General features: G+C 39.8%; 1 protein-coding gene across 1 annotated transcript in view; it reads left to right on the forward strand.

Annotated features, from left to right (window-relative positions):
* Positions 1-18,836, forward strand: part of MAP3K5 (mitogen-activated protein kinase kinase kinase 5) — a gene marked incomplete at both ends in the record, with an annotated part of 210,548 nt that extends 191,712 nt beyond the window's left edge. The window contains 6 exons of the mRNA XM_084228474.1: positions 2,145-2,250; positions 8,419-8,662; positions 15,043-15,155; positions 16,075-16,187; positions 17,736-17,812; positions 18,776-18,836. Of these exons, the coding sequence (XP_084084600.1) occupies positions 2,145-2,250; positions 8,419-8,662; positions 15,043-15,155; positions 16,075-16,187; positions 17,736-17,812; positions 18,776-18,836 (714 nt within the window). The remainder of the gene's footprint in view (positions 1-2,144; positions 2,251-8,418; positions 8,663-15,042; positions 15,156-16,074; positions 16,188-17,735; positions 17,813-18,775) is intronic.
* Between the last annotated feature and the right edge of the window lie 1,818 nt (positions 18,837-20,654).

The raw sequence follows: 20,654 nt of genomic DNA on the forward strand, positions 1-20,654 counted from the left end.
GGGCTCTGTTGGAAAATTGCCTTGTATCAACCAGCTCAAATTTTTAGTAAGCTTCTTTTGGCCTTATGATAGAGTTATTTTAAAAAGGTAATATTCATATCTTTCATATACAATGGGATATTATTCACCCTTAAATAAGAAAGTTCTGACACATTATGTTTAATGAAATGAGCCAATCACAAAAAAAAGACAAATGCCATTGACTGTACTTATGTGTGGTACCTAGAGTTGTCACAATCATAGATAGGAGGTAGAATGGTGATTGCCAGAGGGGTGGGGAGAGGCCAGTGGGATTATTGTTTAAGGTATATAAAGCTGGGCCTCCCCGGTGGCGCAGCGGTTGAGCGCTGGGTTGCGAAGCTGCCCGCGGCCTCTGCAGCACCGGTTAGATCCCCCGCTGCTCCCCGGCCACTGGAGGAGGGTCCCACATGGCGCGCAGACCTCTCCTGCCGCCCGCTGCTCCTCTCAGCAGTGTACTTCGGTCCTTCTGCCTGTTCTGCTCCCCGCTCTGGCTCTGGTGAATTCTCTCATCCTCCCGTGCTTCTGACTGTACCCAGTGCATGTATAAACAAACAAACAAACAAACAAACAAACAAACAAACAAACAAATAAATAAATAAAACATGCCTCTATTAAAAAAAAAAAAAGACTTTAAAAAAAAAGTTCTTCCTAATTCTAATTCTCAAAAAAAAAAAAAAGGTATATAAAGCTTTCCATTTTATAAGATGAAAAGATTTCTAGAGATGATGGTGGTGATGGTAGCACAGAAATGTGATGAACTTAAGAATGGAATTGTACACTGAAGAACAGTTAAGGTGATAAATTTTGTGTTACATGTATTATACTGCAATTAAAAAAAAGAAAGGTAATGCATACATCTGGTTTAGTACCTGTTTAAATGTGTGAAATATTACTAATCACTAAAAAAGATAACCTTACAACAAAAAAAAATTTTAAGGATTTATTTTTAATTATTTATGCATGTAAGAACCGAGGTATAGACCAGAGGTGGGAGGGGGCAAGAAGATTCATCAGAGACAGAGTGGGGAGCAAACAGGCAAATCTACTGAAATCCACTGCTGAGGGGAGCAGGGAGACAAGAGAGGTCTGCCTTACCATGAGGGTTAGCTCCCTGGCAGGGGATCTAACTCATGCTGCAGTGGCTGGCAATAGCTTGATAACGCTGAGACTTTAACCCATGCGCCACCAAGGAGACCCTACAACAAAGATTTTTAATCTGAATAGCTTTTCTGGAATTTTTAGCAGGTGATTCCCCTGTTTACAGAGATATAAGCAACTGTGGGAAGGAAAGCAAGGCATGAATTGTTGCAAACTTATAGATTGCACATAAATGCTAATTCCCCCCTTTACCAGTTTTTCCAAGTCACCAGGGGGTGCTGAAGCTTGACTGTGTTAAATGGCAGAATTATAACATTTAAGAACAGCATTTATTTTTATTTCAAGCCTCTTAGACTCTTTTTTCCTCCTTTATCTCCTCCACCATCCAATCTGCATATGTCATGAAAGTAGGATGGACGCTACAAGCTCTGAATCTCAAAGAAGCAACAGTCCCTTTTAACCAGACTGCCTTTGTTTGGATTACTTACCTTCTTTGCTTACTTGGAGATCACGAAACTTTAATTTGAAATTGGCAATTTTTCTTTTGTTTTTCAATAGAGGCATGTTTTTATTTATTTGTTTGTTTGTTTTGTTTTGTTTATACATGCACTGGGTACAGTCAGAAGCGCGGGAGGGTGAGAGAATTCACCAGAGCCAGAGCAGGGAGCAGAGCAGGCAGAAGGACCGAAGTACACTGCTGAGGGGAGTAGCGGGCGGCAAGAGAGGTCTGCGCGCCATGTGGGACCCTCCTCCGGTGGCCGGGGAGCAGCCGGGGATCGAACCGGCACCGCAGAGGCCGCGGACAGCTTCGCTACCCAGCGCTCAACTGCTGCGCCACCGGGGAGGCCCATGAAATTGGCAATTTTTCATTTGTATTCTGATGACATAAAAAAAATGATTCACAAATGAAAGTGAATAAACTTTTTAGTTATTTTTGTTGACAGAATACCATCTAAATGTGTGCATTAACTAGATGATTTGCAACTAAAAATATAAGTAGGCTAAATGTCACTCTCTTTCTCCAGGTCAACAAAGTTCTTCGGAATCATAACATCAAGCCACACTGGATGTTTGCTTTAGACAGTATCATCCGAAAGGCGGTACAGACAGCCATTACCATTTTAGTTCCAGGTCAGAAATATTAATTACTTTGTGTTTGATATTTTAGATTACTGTTCATCTATCATTTATGGTATTTTCTCCTTTTCAGACTAGCTTAGCCTTTTCTTTATCTTTCAGAGTCAACAAATAACATTTATCTAGTGCATACAGTCTGAGCACAGTACACAAGTGAAATATTGACTATGAAACAAATAAGGAAGCCTTGCTTTCTTGTCTTTAAAAAGCTTATTTGGATATGAAGAGAAATAGAAAACTATACAAGTCACCCCAATACCTGTGCATTTCTATATGTAGCTATATCTGTGTCCACCAAACAGGTTGCTATGTTGTCTTTTGTTGGCCATTCCCAAGCCTACCGGTGCATTGAGTCATGTAGGGAGCTATTTAAAATTACAGTTCTCAGAGCCCAATCCCAGACTGAGTGAGTAAGAGACCGCTGGGGAAAAAGCCCAGAAATCTGACTTTAATCCAGTTCCCAGGTCATTTTGACACATAGCCAGGTTTGGAAGTCACTGGTCTAGGCAGGTCCCAGCTATGCTTGCAGTGAGGTACAAAGAGATATGTTCTGTATACTAATTTTTTAAAAGATTTATTTATTTATGCATACAAGAGCTTGGGTACAGGGCAGAGATATGGGGGGGAGGGATGAAAGGACCCACCAGAGTCAGAGCAGGGGGTGCTGAATAGGCAGATTGACTGAAATACACTGCTGAGGGAAGCAGCACGTGAGACAGGAGAGGTCTGCTGCTCCATGTGGGCCACCTCCCTGGCCGGGGATCAAACTCATGCTGCAGTGGCTACAGATAGCTTCATAGTGCTAAGACTTAACCCCTTGTGCCACCAGGGAGGCCCCTGTATACTAATTTGTACATGATTTTTGAGATTTATTTATTTATGCATACAAGAACTGGGGTACAGGCCAGAGGTGTGGGGAGTGAGAAGATTCACTAGAGACCGAGTGGGGAGCAGAACAGGCAGACTGAAATACACTGCTGAGGGGAGCAGCAGGAGAGACAGGAGAAGTCTGTTGTGCCATGAGGGTAGCTCTCTCCCTTGCAGGGGATCGAACTTGTACTGCAGAGGCTTGTGGATAGCTTCACAGTGCTGTGCTTATTAACCCCTTGTGCCACCAGGGAGGCCCAAGTAAAGCATTTTAAAATAGAAATTTTAAGAGATAAATATGAAGTGTTACACAATTTAGGTTATTTATAAAGGTATCTCAAACTTGTAAATCACCATCAAGCCTTCCAGACTTTGAAAAGCCCTCCCTCCTTCCTGTCAGAATACCTTGTCTGATGGGTAAGTGGTGATTCAGTGCCAATCTTTATATTGAGCATCAGTGAAGGTTGATTTCTTTCTTCTGTAAGAAAGAAATATAAGTAGATATCCTACCATCCCTGGACATCCTGCTTTCTCTACAAGGGGCACACCCTCACCCACATCCCGTGGTCACAGACTTTTGCTTTCTCGTACCTTGGCATTCTTCAGGTATCACTTTACAAGACATCCCCTCAGAGAGTTCTGACCCACCATGAAGTTGAAAGTAGGATTTTTCCACATTTGTGACACTGGCCACAATCCAGAACCACTTATTTACTTGTCTGATAGTTGGTTCTTTCACCAGAGGGTGACTATCTGTTTTAGTTTCCTGTGCCACCCACATTGTCCACACAGCACCTGATAAATAAATACTGGTTGAAACAATAAGTAAGTAAGATCCACTTGATCATCACAAATTGGGGTGGAAATTTTGTATAACTGAGAAAAAAATTCTAGAGAGGGGCCCTCCCCGGTGGCGCAGCAGTTGAGCACTGGGTTGCGAAGCTGCCCACAGCCTCTGCAGCGCCAGTTCAATCCCCGGCTGCCGGGGATGAACTAGAAAAATATATATATATTATTAGAGAGAAAGAAATTACTAGGGAACCACTAAATTGAAAAAGACTCAAAGAGAAATGAGAAATGACACAAATATAATATGATGCCCTGGCTCAGAAAAAGGACATCAGGGGGAAATGGGTAAAATGGGTAAAATTCAAGTAAGGTCTGTAGGTCAGTTCAAAGGATGGTCTCAATATTCATTTCCTATTTTGGAGGGAAATGATGTTAAAGTGATATAAGATGTTAAGTTTAAGGTAAGCTGCTGAAGGGCATATGAGAGCTCTCTTTTTTTTTTTGAAGATTTATTTATTGGGCCTCCCCGGTGGCGCAGCGGTTGAGCGCTGGGTTGCGAAACTGCGCGCGGCCTCTGCGGCGCCGGTTCAATCCCCGGCTGCTCCCCGGCCACCAGAGGAGGGTCCCACATGGCGCGCAGACCTTTCCTGCCGCCCGCTGCTCCCCTCAGCAGTGTACTTCGGTCCTTCTGCCTGCTCTGCTCCCCTCTCTGGCTCTGGTGAATTCTCTCACCCTCCCTCCCGCACTTCTGACTGTACCCAGTGCATGTATAAACAAAACAAGCAAACAAACCAGCAAACAAATAAATAAAGCATGCCTCTATTAAAAAAAATAAATAAATAAATAAATAAATAAAAAGATTTATTTATTTATGCATTCAAGAGCTGGGGTACAGGCTGGGGTGTGGCGGGGTGAGAGAATTCACCAGAGACAGAGTGGAGAACAGAACAGGCAGATTGACTGAAATGCACTGCTGAGGGGAGCAGCGGGCGAGACAGGAGAGGTCTGCTGTGCCATGTGGGTAGCTCCCTGGGCAGGGATCAGATTAGTGCTGCAGTGGCTGCCAATAGCATCATAGGTTGCATCTTAACCCCTTGCGCCACCAGGGAGGCCCCATATATGAAAAGTCTCTGTACTACTTACTGCAACTTTTCTGTTATTCTAAAATCATTTCAAAGTAAAAAATAAAGAAGTGTTCCATCTACTTTCTTCAAAAAAAAAAAAAAAAGAGCACACAGAACAAAGAGTACAGTGCACACCCCTTGAGAGTTTTTTTTTCCTCAGGCTATTTTCTGAGTCATCAAGAATCAGCCTTTAGAAGATTGGCAACATTGAGTATCTGTTGTTTCTCCTTAGGGTCCATCTGGCCTGGGGGACCAGATGGTGAAATGCTGAGCATAGGGAGTATGTTGGCAGTGCTTAGCTGGAGAGATATGATAATGAAGGGATGTGTCCAGTATTAATAATGATTTTAAAACTGCTAAAGCACAAGGTATTACTACTGGTAAAAAACAAAATGAGGCGCCGGTTCGATCCCCGGCTGCTCCCCGGCCCCGGAGGAGGATCCCACATGGTGTGCAGACCTCTCCTGCCGCCCGCTGCTCCCCTCAGCAGTGTACTTCGGTCCTTCTGCCTGCTCTGCTCCCCACTCTGGCTCTGGTGAATTCTCTCACCCTCCCGCGCTTCTGACTGTACCCAGTGCATGTATAAACAAAACAAACAAACAAATATAATAAATAAATAAATAAAAACATGCCTCTATAAAAAAAAAAACTATTAAAAAAAATTAAAAAAAAAATGAAAGGCAATTGAGTCAGAAGGAAGCAGGAACAGGGAAATTATACTTACCAAAAGATTAGATTAAATATGGCAAGTCACCTTCCTTTAGAGGACAGCAGGGGTCTATCAGGCAGATAACATAACTGGTGCTGATAAGCATTCCTGATTGACCCATTTAAGGTTCTATTTTGGGAGAGGCTGAGACTATAATTAACTTAAGTCTTGGTTGGTGATCAGGGTTTAGCATATGTGACTCCATTATGGCCTGTGTCTTGTTTTTAACACTAGCAGTCTTTAAGCTGAATGAGTCAGGTGTCTTGTATAAAATATAAGATGGACCACCATTTTGTTCTGTACAAGTAACTTCAACAGGTAGCATTTGCTTCACTGATAAGTATTGTGATGTTACCCCAAGCACTCTTAACGCATGTACATGTGAATTACATACAGAGTTAGGTCTGTAACTAAGATCATCTAAGATACTTTTAGCTCTATGAATTTTTATGTATAATTCCATATTCCTTTGGCCATGGTGGTGTGGCTCTTCTGTGTGTTCACTCATATCTGCTTTAGATTGTTCTCTCTTAGTGGACAAGCGCCTGATGGACCATCTCATTTGAATATCCTACAATGTCTAATGTAATGAATGATGTGTATTCAGGGAGCCACTATTAGAAAGTATTGCATTCTTTCACAATTTTCTATTTTCCTTAAATTATTTGAGATACAAAATAAAACAAAAACAAACAGACAATTATAAACCAGAGACATTGTGCAGAGGAGGAGAAGGGAGAGGGATCTGAGGGAGGGAGAGAGGAGCACAGGGGACTGTGGTGATGGTGCACGGGTGCCTTGGTGAAGGAAACCCTACGGGGACTACACCTGAGGGGGTTGGGGGAAGCAAATATTGTTTAAAAATGAACAATGATGTAAAAAATATATAAATAAAAAAATAATAAATTATTTGAAATAATTGGGCCACTTATATATAAGGAAAAATGACTTAAAATGTACAGAATTATAGGACTATTTGTGGATACTTAAGTATAAGAATAAATAGGGCCTCCCAGGTGGCGCAGCAGTTGAACGCTGGGTTGCAAAAGCTGCCTGCAGCCTCTGCAGCGCAGGTTCCATCCCCGGCTGCTGGGCGAGGGTTCCACATGGCGCACAGACCTCTCCTGCCACCCGCTGCTCCCCTCAGCAGTGTACTTCGTCAGTCTGCCTGCTCTGCTCTCCCTCTGGCTCTGGTGAATTCTCTCACCCTCCCGCGCTTCTGACTGTACCCAGTGCTTGTATAAATAAATAAATCTTTAAAAAAAAAAGAATAAATATAAGAACCGCCCCTGCCCCCCAAGAAAAAAGTGAGATCCTAACTAATAGGACAATAAAACTTTTAAGTTGCTATTAAAATTTCATTCTAAGAGACCATAAGAGAAATTTAAGGATTATTTTAGAAAAATTTAAGCTGCCAACTCTGATATTCTTATTTATTTATTTATCTATTTATCTATTTATTTATTTATTTATTTATTTATTTATTTATTTTGTGTGGTAGAACTGGGGTGTAGGCCTGAGGTACAGGGGGTGAGAGGATACACCAGAAACAGAGTGGGGAGCAGAACAGGCAAATTTGCTGAAATACACTGCTGAGGGGAGCAGCGGGCAAGACAGGAGAGGTCTGCTATGCCATAGGTGGGTTAGCTCCCTCAACTGGGTTTCAAACTTAGGCCATAGTGGTAATAGCTCTGAGACTTAACCCCTAGCCCAATATGGGGGGGCGGGGGCTCTCTAATTTAATCTCTAATTGTACTTTCTGAAATTGCTGTTACAGTAAGGTTTTTGGCTTTGGTGGGGATTTTTTTCATATTTTTTTTTCCTTTCTAAATACAAATACTATATATTTGGCCCAAGCAGCAATAAACCAAACCCCAGAAATCTGACTATAGAATTGAGGCTTTGGGAAAAAACCATGGGGAGGGTGCCCAAGGGGCTATGGTAGAGGACAGTGGGAGCTTTGGAGGTACATGTGGTGTGGTGAAATATATGTGAGGAGGTGTGATCCTGTGCCTCTGAATCATATATAGTGTGTTAAAACAATCAATAAAAAAGTAATACTGAATGAGCATTGTCATATAAATAGATGTTAGGTACCTAACAGGTTTTTACAGAATTTCTGACTTAAGCATTTTTCTTATGTGCAGTGTGAACATTTTTCTTCTGTTTGCATTAGATCATTCTGAGTGTACATATCTTGTGAATTTTGTACTTCATTGAAAGTACAAATTTTAATCAGTGCGCGGAAATCCATCCTTATCTTTGGAAAAGCAGTTTGGAAACATATCTAACTGGTAGCAGGGGAGGTGACATTCATGACAAGCTATTAAGATTGGGCCTCCCTGGTGGTGCAAGGGGTTAAGTCTCAGCACTATGAAGCTATCACCAGCCACTGCAACACGAGTTCATCCCTGGCCAGGGAGCTAACCCACATGGCGCAGCAGACCTCTCCTGTCTCGCTGTCTGCTCCCCTCAGCAGTGTATTTTAGTCAGTCAGCCTGTTCTGTTCCCCACTCAGTCTCTGGTGAATCCTCTCACCTCTACTCCCCCACCCCGCACTCCTGGCCTACACCCCAACTCTTATATGCATAAATAAATAATACAAATCTTTTTTAAAAAGAGAAATTAAGACATTCATTCACATTTCAGTAATGTGGTTATTACACTTTACAGAACTGAGGCCACACTTTAGCCTCGCATCTGAGAGTGATACTGCTGACCAGGAAGACTTGGATATAGAAGAAGATCATGAGGAACGGCCTTCAAATCAAACTGTCCGAAGGCCTCACCCCGTCATTGAAGATGCTGTGGCAACCTCAGGGGTGAGCACGCTCAGTTCTACTGTATCCCACGATTCCCAGAGTGCTCACCGGTCACTGAATGTACAGCTTGGAAGGATGAAAATAGAAACTAATAGGTAAGTCCAGTTCTGACGTGAGTGGCCTTCTTTTCCTTTTTACTTTTATAAAAGCGCATGTATTTGGGGGCTACTTTGACATTGGGTCCGAGAAAATGTAAAATCTCATCTCTTTCATGGAAATTTGGTTCACTGGTTTTCATCATAACACAAGAGAGATTCATCTGGGGCCTCCCCAGTGGTGCAGTGGGTTGAGCGCCACACTGTGAAGCTGTCTCCAGCCTCTGCAGCATGGGTTCGATTCCCAGCCAGCCAGGGAGATACCCACAAGGTGTGGCAGACCTCTACTATATCACCCATTGCTCCCCTCAGCAGTGTATTTCGGTCCTGCCTGTTCTTCTCCCTGCTCTGTCTCTGGTGAATCCTCTCACCCTCCTGTGCCTCTGGCCTGTACCCCAGCTCTTGTATAAAAATAAATAAATCTTTTTAAAAAAGAGAGAGAGATTCATCTTAATCTCTTTAGTCAAATACATTTTCTGCTTCTACAATTTAGTTCTCCTTCAGTGGCATTTCTCTGATCACTACTTGATCTCCAAGTGTACTGAGATTTTCAGAGTAGTTTATCTTAAACTCCAGGCTGTGCCTTGGATACAGATTCATAGCAGCGGCACCATCTGATAGATAAACTAAAAGACAGAAAGCCTTTTAGTTTTCCTGAAAGCCCCTGATTTGGAATATCAAGTTCTTTCAAGAGAGCAAGAGCTCTTTCCTTGAGATGATAGAAACTAACAGAGTAACTAACGCTTGGCATTTTAGGATCTTGAAAAGATGATCAGTTGAGCGCATTTAGGGTTCTGTTTCATTTCTTAATATGCTGTGTCATGTCAGGAGTTGAAATTTTCTTTGAGAACTTGGTAGCACCGATCCCACATGGTCAGGTTATTAAGTGAACGGTAAATATTTCCTGTTCTTTGCAGATGTTGGCACAGTTCAAGGTCTGAATCTTTATGATTTACAGCTTCCTGTGCAGGCTGCCGTTGGCATGTGAGCAACTGACTGTGCTGTGGGTTTGCAGTGAAAATTCTTTCTTTGGAGTGAATCAATAAAGTTTTACCCAACTATTTAGAAACTTTGGTTAAAAATTCCAGTAATTCACCAGGGACATAAAACATACTGTGCTTCTAATCATAAGATTAGGATTTTATTTTTTTTAAAGAGTTATTTATTTATGCATACAAGAACAGGGTACAGACCAGAGGTGTGTGTGTGGGGGGGGGTAGGGTGAGAGGATTCACCAGAGACAGAGTGGGGGACAGAACAGGCATATTGACTGAAATACACTGCTGCGGGGAGCAGCGGGGGAGTCAGGAGAGGTCTGCTGCGCCATGTGGGTAGCTCCCTGGCCAGGGATCGAACTCGTGCTGCAGAGGGTGCAGATAGCTTCAGAGGTTGCATCTTAACCCCTTGTGCCACCAGGGAGGCCCTTAAGATTAGGATTTTAAAGTGAAGTTTGACTATCAAGTGTATGAATAATACCAAGCTCTCCAGTATTCAGAAACAAGAATTCTGGCTGCATGATGAAGTAAATCCATACATATCTTCTCTAATCTGCATAGTAAAATGTTTCTGAAAAGAGAAGTGGCTTTCTGACTTCCATATCCCACTCTTGTCCTCTGAAACCCACATCTTGTTTACCATCTCTACTACTGAATGGAAGAGGCTTTGAATCTTTTCTCCTCTGGTCCATTGAAATCTTGTTGTCCCCCATTTCTCAAGCAATAGCCCAGTTGTGACTCGGTCAGTCAGAGTACATGTTAACTTGATTCACTTCTCTTCAGCTCACTCTCTGCCACGCAGTCCTGAATGGAGTTATTTTCCACGTGCTTCTCTCATCTCTGGAGAGTCAGTTCACTCAGCTGCTCTGGTCTAACCCCCTGCCCTCCTCACAGCTTCCAGTTATAAGAGTAAAGCTCCTTTCTTTACTAATGAGTGGGTATATTCGCTTCTCCTTCTGTCTACATTCCCTGGCTATGTTACTAGAACCTGCCTCTTAATGCATCCCTTTCTCTCCTTGGGCCATTTAAGTGCTTACCACCCTGTCCCTGTTGTCCTCATGCTTATGCCATCAATCCCCAAGGACTGCTTCTGTCTACTCCTTTCTCCACGTCTTCTTAACTGCCCATCTCTGTTGAAAATACTAGAACTTGCCACATTTCTTTATTACAGTAGTACAAGTTGCATTTTTCATAACAGCCTACACATTTATATTTTCTCTCTACATATTTATATTTGACCCTTTGAAATCTACCAGATTATTAGGCCTCTTTTTTTTCTTTCTAGTACTATCTCCCATAGTTCCTCCATCAACCACAGAAAAGTGAGATGAACATGAGAATAGAAGGCAGCTGCTTTACAATGAGTACTGAGCAGTGGAAAAAAGGAGTTGGTCGGGTGTTTATTTGCCCTTGTCATTTTCAGCTGAATATTACTTGCCATATAGAAGTAAATAAATTGCAAAACAAACTTAAGAGAAAATATTAGTGTTTTAGGATAGGTTGCCATTCTCATATAAAAAACCTTTTTTTTTTTCCAAAGATTTATTTTATTTATTTATGCATACAAGAGCTGGGGTATAGGCCAGAGGGGCAGAGGGTGGGAGTTGCGGGGTAAGAGGATTCACCAGAGACAAAGTAGGAAGCAGAACAGGTGGAGTGACTGAAATACACTGCTAAGGGGAGCAGCAGGCAAGATAGGAGAGGTCTGCTGCACCATGTGGGTCAGCTCCCTGGCCAGGGATCGAACTCGTGCTGCAGTGGCTGCCAATAGCTTCGTAGTGCTCAGACTTAACCCCTTGTGCCTCCAGGGAGGTCCCTCATATAAAAAATCTTAAGCTGATTTTTAGGATGATTGCTGATATAGGTAACTTAGGTGTATCCAGTTCTTGATTATCACACCATCAGCATAAAATAATAACATGGCTTTAGAATGTATGTCTTACTTATATGTAAGTATATGCTTTCATAAATGTTGCTGAAATATTGTACTTCTCACAAGAAATTGGGTCATTAATGAAGGGACATGATTAAAATGTAACTCAGGCAGAACTGACTGGTTATCTTATTTCCCTTTCCTGAAATTCTGGAATTACCCACCATCCTGCCTCCCTACCCACACCCTGCAAAGTGAAAAAATTGACCTCATGACAGATCCTTGTTAAACTTTTCTTGAACAGAAAGTCAGGCAACTGCCTTGGTTTTGAAGGATTTTCCTACTAACTTAAAACAAAGTAAAAATAAAACTGGTGTATTGGATTTATCCTCAAGATAAATAATTCTGAAAGCTGGATTTGGAATAAATTAGGTGTCCTCCCATTACTTAGCTTCCAATTTAAGGTCTGACTTTTAAAGAGAAAAAGGAAACATATAGTCCAGATAAAGAAATGTTAAATTCTAGAGAACTTCACTATTTGAGAAAACAGTAAGATTGTGTTATCATTATTTCATACATGAGGGCCTCCATGGTGGTATATGGGGTTAGGTCTCAGCACTATGAAGCTATCAGCAGCCACTGCAGCATGAGTTCAATTCCCAGCCAGGCAGCTGGCCTACATGGCGTAGCAGACCTCTCCTGTCTCGCCTGCTGCTCCCCTCAGCAGTGTATTTCAGTAGATCTGCCTGTTCTGCTCCCCACTCTGTCTCTGGTGAATCTTCTCAACACCTCCACCCCTGCACCTCTGGAATAGACCCCAGTTCTTGTGGGTATAAATAAATAAAATATTTTTTTAATATATTTCATACATGAAAACTAGCAAGGAAGACAAAAATATATACCAGATTTAAAAAGTTCCCAACTTTAAAGATTCATACTGAGCCATTTCTTTAAATATAATTCCTGTTGAAGTATATAAAAGTCTCCTAATCCTCTGCTTCCTTCTTTCTGGCTTTCAGTTCCTATTGCATAACCCACCTGAGTATGCACTGCTTACTCTGCAGGTGTCTTTAAATAACCTGTCTTCCCAGACCCCTTTCTCTGGCTGCCTCTTGTGTTTTCTTCTTGTGCCACCACTTCCCTGAATCTTTCTTCTATTTAAGGATCCCACATCACTATGTTCCTGTGGATAAGGGGTGGACATGGGGGTCAGGGAAGATATCCCTACTGGGCTCTGGGAAAACTCTTTTCCAGGACCTCCAGAGATTGCAATAGAGAACAGAATCACTCTTATTAAAGGTCAGGCACTGTGCTTGGCACTTTATATGTGTTGTCTCATTTAACGCTGACAGTAAACCTTTCGGGAAGTTTTACTTTTCCTTTTTATAAATGAGGAAACTGAAGCTCTGAGGTGTTAAGTAATTTGTTAGAGTAAACACAGGAAGTGCATGGCTGACCGGGAGGCAAGCCAAGGGCCTCTCTCAGTTGCACCATGCTGCTGCCTTCAGAACAGCTCAACTGAGGAGGAAACAGACTTTTGGACTGGAATCTGGTCCAGAATTAAATCCACTAATACCCAGAAAATGAAACAAACACTGCTTGTTAAGAGCTGTAGGATATGCAAATTTGTCTTGATAATTTTATTAATAATTATGTCACATTATAATTTTGAATACAAGTTACTTAGAAATAATTTTCTAAAAAGTCAGAACATCTCTCCTCATAACTTGGAATATTTCTTAGAGAAAGTGTCAGTAATGGCGAGTAGGTTACCAGCTGGCTCCCAGTTGTATAGTGAGCCTTTTATTGGGGTTCAGATGATGGCGTTCCATGTGTGGGGTTCTTGGGTCCATTTGAGAAAGAATTCAGCATTATGTTCCCACTCTCTAGCACACGGCAAGTTTATTAAGGAAAAGAGAGAAGGAAAAAGAAAGGCCCGCATAGAAACAGGTGGGCAGTCTTAAAAGACAAGAAGTGTTCTTTTATAGTGTTCTTTATTGGGAATTTTTGTGGAAATTATCACCTTGGGGTCAGGTTGGATTTGTCTTCCAGAATTGATAATCTTCTCTGCCCCACCTCTGCTGATAATCTTTTCTGACTCCACCTCAGATTCCTGGAAACTTCCATAGCCAAATTTAAAGATTTATTAACTGTCCCTACCCACACCCTCTGATGTTTGTCCTTATGAGACCTTTCATCCTGAATTTTTCTATTCTCAGCTTCTATCATTTTCATGGGTAAGAACTATGGTATAAATAATATCTTAGTTTTTCCTTTTTCTTTGTAAAATGCATCCAATAATAAATAGGAAATGAGTGTATCACGACCACAGCTAGCCTTTTATCCACTCCAGCCACACTTGGAAGGGAGAAGAATAAACACAACAATCCAGTCTACCAACAACCATTAATATTTGAGCGCAGGTTATTTTACTGGAACTATAGACAACCTTGCCCATAGTTATTTCTCAATTTTTCTCTTTAAATTTTGTTATTAACATTGCATTATAACATTACGTATGTTTAAGGTGTGTATTATTAAAAATCAGCATCCCTGGGGCCTCCCCGGTGGCACAGCAGTTGAGCGCTGGGTTGCAAAGCTGCCCACGGCCTCTGCGGCGCCGGTTCGATCCCTGGCTGCTCCCAGGCCACCAGAGGAGGGTCCCGCATGGCGCGCAGACCTCTCCTGCCGCCCGCTGCTCCCCTCAGCAGTGTACTTCGGTCCTTCTGCCTGCTCTGCTCCCCGCTCTGGCTCTGGTGAATTCTCTCACCCTCCCACGCTTCTGACTGTACCCAGTGCATGTATAAACAAAAAAACAAACAAACAAATTAATGAATAAATAAATAAAACATGCCTCTATTAAAAAAAAAATCAGCATCCGTATATATACTACCTTAAGTTCACCACTGAAGTCCAATTCTGTCCTTCACCATACAGTTGACACCTGTTACCCAATATATCCACATTCCCTCCTTTGTTACCTTCTGGTAACCACCAATTAGTTTTATAGACTAAAGGGTTCTTTTTTTATTTTTCATTTGCTTGGTTTTGCTATATACCACATGTGAGTGAAATTATTCGCTAGTTTTAAAAAAATTACTACCTTTCTACTTTGTATTACAATACCCATATTGATTGACCAGACCTATTTTGATAAAGGGTCAAACATGGAAATGCCATTTAAGGTCATAAAAAGAAACAAAGGAACAGTATCTCTGAAAAGTTTGCAGGTAATTGGGATGGAAATTTTGTCTTTTGTCTGGAAGCATGATGTCTTCTAGAACTTCACTACTCAATGTTTATGTCTATGGACCAACACCGGACTATCACCTGGAGCTCAATAGCAAGGCAGACTCTCCGCCCTCCCTGCAGAGCTATAGACCAGAAGCTGCATTTCATTAAAATCCCTGGTGTCCATGCTTCTTTATCGCTTCAGAAGCCCACATCAGAAGGTCACTTGGTGTCAGTTCCAGCTTTATTACCCTGTCAACCAATGTAATCTTCTTCCGCAGATTACTGGAAGAATTGGTTCGTAAAGAGAAAGAACTACAAGCACTCCTTCATCAAGCTATTGAAGAAAAAGACCAAGAAATTAAACACCTGAAGCTTAAGTCCCAACCAATAGGTGAATAGTAGTATATGTTAAAGTCATATTGTTTAAACAGGCTGCCCGGGAACGGGGAAAGCTGGCAGGCAGTTTTATTTCATGGCTTAATCATCATATGTCACTTGTACCACAGCCACAAGTAGAGAGTGTTTTTTAAAAAAATCCTATTCTTAATTGTAGCAAAGTGCAGTAAAAATGAGATGACTCAGTCATCTTTTTGTAAGGCATATATTTTTGAGAAAATAGAGCTTTCCAAGTATTTTGTCTTTATTTCCTTTTTAAAATTACTAGACTAAAATAATACTTTTTTTTATTTGTATTCTATTTATTCTAGTTTTATTCTAGTTTTTTTCCTCTTATAATTTGACAATGCCTAAATAGAATAGAGTAATAAAAGTCATAAATGGATACACTAAAAACTAATACAATGTGATATATCAATTAGAGCTCAATTTTTTAAGTCAGAGATCAGAACTTTGATGAAATCTATTCTGTTAGAAGTTGGGGGTGAAGATAATCATTAGAAATTTTTATTTTGCCAGTTTAGAGGAAAATATAATTCAGTTTACATTCAGACATATGGTTTTTCCGTATTATTACCAGTAGTGGGAAAAATTATAATTATACAGTTTTGTCCTACTTATGCTCATCTTTCCATGTACAATTTTTGTGCACAAAGTAGTCTAAGAAACTATAAAATTATATAAAGTATGAAATGGGAATATCACTGCATTATTTCTTGACTCTCCATTTATTAGTTGGTTAACTAGTCTTTAAGAGTTATTTATAGTGTCACTTATTCTGCCTTTCTCAATTGTTTCTATTTTTTTCTGATAAAATATTTTAATGTATCAATACATTTCTTTTGACTGGAAGAGTCTCAGATAACCAGTTTCAAATGAAGCTAAGCATACCACCCACCCCAATTCTGTCTTAGATATTCCTGGATTGTCTGTAAGTCACCTAAATTCTTCTGGCACAAATACTGAAGATTCTGAACTTACTGACTGGTTGAGAGGAAATGGAGCTGATGAAGACACTATAAGTCGGGTAAAGATAACTAACTATCTGTGGGATAAGCACTTTCACTTCATTTCATATTGTTGAGTGCCTACTATGCTCTGGGCACACTGGTAACCAACATAATCCCAGCCCTTCCTTCCTACAAACTAGGGTAAGAGAACAGTAAAATCATTCCACAGGTAAAAGTACAATTATACCTGGATAAATCCTGTGCTGGAAAGGTTATCAGAAAGGTTATGAGATGGAGGGAGAGGAGGGAGGTTCTCTGAGAAGGTAATGGATTGGCTGAGGCTTAAGGGAATCCATCAGAATAAACAGGCCATCTGTATGTAGTTTGGTGGGCATGCAGATAGGCAGGGGGAAATCACTCGGGTGGGAGTGCAGAGTGTGCAGAGGCAGTGAAGCAGCCAAAAACTATGTGGTCTAGAAAGGACCTAAGGATTTTCATGTTTTTGAATTGAAAATAAGGAACAGTGGGAAAAATCAAGATGAAACTAAAAGATAATCTTCTATTTTTAATTTTCTTTTGTTTGCTTAAAATTTTTCATTTTAAAATATCATTATTAAGCAACATTTTGAGATGCTACAGGGAAGCACCTACTTATTGCTACATAATAAAATAGATCTAATCGTGAATTTATGTCAGATACAACCCATATTACATCTATAATAACCTAATTCCTCTGAAGTCCTGATAGATTTTTGTTATTGGTATAATGGCATTATTTTATGTTTTAAGACTACATGTATGTTTGCACATATAGGCATAGAAGTTATCTATTAATTTATAGAAAAGGCCTCTTAATACATTGATTTCAGTTTTATATTTAAATTTTTAAGACTAAAGTTGTCTTTTCAACTGAATTCATCATTTATTAGGCCACTAATTAAAATTTAGCATTTCCTTAGAAATCTACATTTAATAAGTTACTGCTCCATAAATTTAAACAACTTTCTTGCCTGTGGAAAATAATACACCCAAACTCGATCAAATTCTCCAAAATATATATTTCTCTTAGATGTAAATCACAGCTACTGACTCATCGCTCTTTTTATTAGATTAAAACATAAAAACTTCAGTTTACATTCAGGATTCTGATTTTGTAGTCATTTTATTAGCCATCAAAAATAAGTTCAAGTATTAAGTGTAGGCAATATCTTTCCAAGAACACTTTTTATCCACTTGCAAAAAATAAAACTACACAGTACCAAATCTCTTAATACAGATATTGTCTTAAGAACAGTAAAATTAAAAAATTAAAAATTAAAATTAAAATTTAAAATTAAAATTAAAACAGATGTAATTGCAAGTGAATCTTATCTATTCATTAGAAACCCATTCAGAAATTCTGTGTTGCTTATAATCTTTACACATTTGGAAGTCATGCATATAGTTCCTTGTAATTATTTTATAATGGGAAAGACTTTCCCTTAATAATTCCAGAAGTTTGTGTTAGTGAATTTCCTTTTATTTGCAATTTTAATTATTGCCAAAGTTAACATAATAGACAGAGTTTGCTTTTTGAAAGGCAAATAAACCATCTTAATTTTGTGCATATTTTACTTTCTCCACAGTTTTTGGCTGAGAATTATTCACTGATGGATGTTCTCTGCTATGTTACACGAGATGATTTAAAATGCCTGAGACTAAGGTACCACTTTGCTTACTGCTTATTTGTCATCATGGAAAGAGCACTGGCTGAGATCAAGAAGTCTGGGCTCCTGTTCTGGCTGGGTACCTAACTAGCTCTAAATCCAGGACAGAGCTGTTTGGTTCTTAATTGCTCTGAGTACACTGAGTTAGTAGGACCAGGCTGTTACTGGGTGCTCTAAAAACCAATATTTCTATATTAAAAATGCAAATCCCTCCCGGGTGGCGCAGTGGTTGAGTGCTGGGCTGCGAAGCTGCCCTCAGCCTCTGCACCACCGGTTCAATCCCTGGCGCCGGGCGAGGGTCCCACATGGCGCGCAGTCCTCTCCTGCTGCCTGCTGCTCCCCTCAGCAGTGTACTTCGGTCCTTCTGCCTGCTCTGCTCCCCGCTCTGGCTCTGGTGAATTCTCTCACCCTCCCGTGCTTCTGACTGTACCCAGTGCTTGTATAAATCAATAAATCAATAAATAAATCAATCTTTTAAGAAAAAAGAAAAAAATGCAAATCAACTGGAAGAATGACAGCCTAAGATCATGCAGATATTCTAATGCCATCTTAAATGCTCAAATGTAGCTCATGACTGAGGCACATGTAGAAATATGAGGTACTGATTTACCTTCCAAATACTTGGCTTACTCTGATGCAGTTTCTTATGATAAATAGTTTTTCCATTAGGCCAAGCATATATGCATGTAAATGACACCCACCTCTATAAAGGCACATTTCAAAAATGCTGAAAATCAAAAATAGTGCTTTGGGATCTGGTAGTTTGTGGGAGTGGACAGGAAAGACATGGAGGGTTGGTAAGGAAAAACATACAAAAAGGCTACATAATGACTGATAAGAATTTGGGATCCTCAAGGTTCTGATCAGAGTAGCAGAGTGCTAAGAAGTCACGTTTCTATTTCAAGGGCAATGTTTTTGAAGACACATTCTCTTCATCCTGTTCTTGTGTCTTTCAACAGGGGCGGGATGCTCTGTACACTGTGGAAGGCCATCACTGACTTTCGAGACAAACAGACTTGACGGTCCCCCATTTGTTTCCAGCTTTCCATGGAGGTTCTAAAAACAAACACCGAACTGATCTTCTTAGGATTCAGAGAATCGAAGGGAGAGGAGAAAGAAGCTGCACTTTAAATCCAGTATTTGTTTACTCATGTTAAAAAAAAAAATAGACAAAAATACACTGAAATTTCCTAACTGCTCCTATTTCTATAATTCATAAGAACTATCAAAATAATCCTAAACATTATCATGTTTAGGATTATTTTAGCCTAAACATTTTAATGGAAATATTTTTATCCCAGCAGCAATTGTACTTCAGCCAAATGTTTATTTCACACAAAATGGATATGACATTTCATGTGATTGTGCATCACTGGAACAAAAACAAAATGTGACCATAACTTTTTAGGCTTATGTGTGCTTGTAATATGCTCTGGTAATCTGAGTAGAAATGCATAATTTCAATTATTGTATAAATTTTATGTTTTTTAAATGTGCAGTATCTGAAAGTAATGGTTTTTATCTACTTATCTGTACTAATTGTAATATTGACTATATTTTGTAACTTAAGTTTCTGGCCCATAGTACATTCATTTGAGTTGTTTATGTACTACTGAACTGTACCAGTTGCACATGCCTGAATCCTAGTAATGTTAGCTTGTTCTAAAGCTATCGTTGTGTCATACTTCCCCTAAAAAGTAAAAAGACTCTCAACATACTGCTTTGATAAATTCTCAAGAATTCTTATTTTGTTTTGACAAACTAGATAAACTCCTTTGTCAAATTCTAGTTGTTTCTTCAGCTATATCTTTCAATAGGATCTGTCTTCTAGTCAAGTCATCAAAGCACAGCTGATATCCGGGTTGTTCCTCAGGACGTCAGGGTAAGAAAGAAGGTGGAGAAAAAGAGTAAAAGAAAGCAAGTGTGTTTTCTTTAAGCCCCAAGTTACCGTGAATGATTATTGTGTGTCTCAAAGGTCTGCAATGGCATCCCATAGAGAACACTACACTTTCTATTATCTTAAGTTTTCCTTTTGCCAGGAAATATTTTTATTTTAACCTGAATATTATATTTGATAAGACTACCCAACTAATAGGATGAAGTCTACAGCTCCTAGATGGATAAATGAGATAAATAAATTCCTAAATATACAGGACCTGTTTATTATGCAGAATAGAAATAAAACAGAGCTGTTTATGTATCATGACTTGATCCATATATAGTAGTCTTTGATAAAACAGAAGTCATCTTTCGTTCTATGTAAACATCAAGGTAAATATCTTTTACATTATATTAGCATATACAAAAAAGTCTCACCATTATTTTCTCATTTGATACTTGCAACAATATAGCTGCATTTTTTTCCCCTTCCATTCCTGAGGACAAATAGTTATCTCTCGTATCCTTTCGGGGGAATTTCAAAGGTGGTGAAGTGTGAATTATGATACTCATATTGAAACACTAGGTATCCTCTTGACTAAGCCAGTTCTCTCTTCAATTCTATGGTTTAGGGCTTCTTTTAGACCCTCCATAGGATCAAGCTACCCATCTTCAACCGGCTCTTTTTTTTTTTAATTCAGGATTTTTTTTTAAATTTTCTTTTTATTCTTTTATATATATATATATTCTTTATATCATTGTTCATGCAACCGACTCTTTAATGATAAAGACTTTCCTTGTGCTCCTCCTCCTCCCTTATGTTCATGGGCAGAATGTTCCTGTGTCCCTCTCTGCTTATAACACATTCCCAGACAAGCATCATTAAACTTTTTTCTCACAATGTTGAATCTTAGTCACAAAATTAGGCAGTTCCATAATGGCTCAAAGTTCATGAAAGTT

The sequence above is a fragment of the Talpa europaea genome, assembly GCF_964194135.1.
Source record: "Talpa europaea genome assembly, chromosome: 2".
Lineage (NCBI taxonomy): Eukaryota > Metazoa > Chordata > Mammalia > Eulipotyphla > Talpidae > Talpa > Talpa europaea.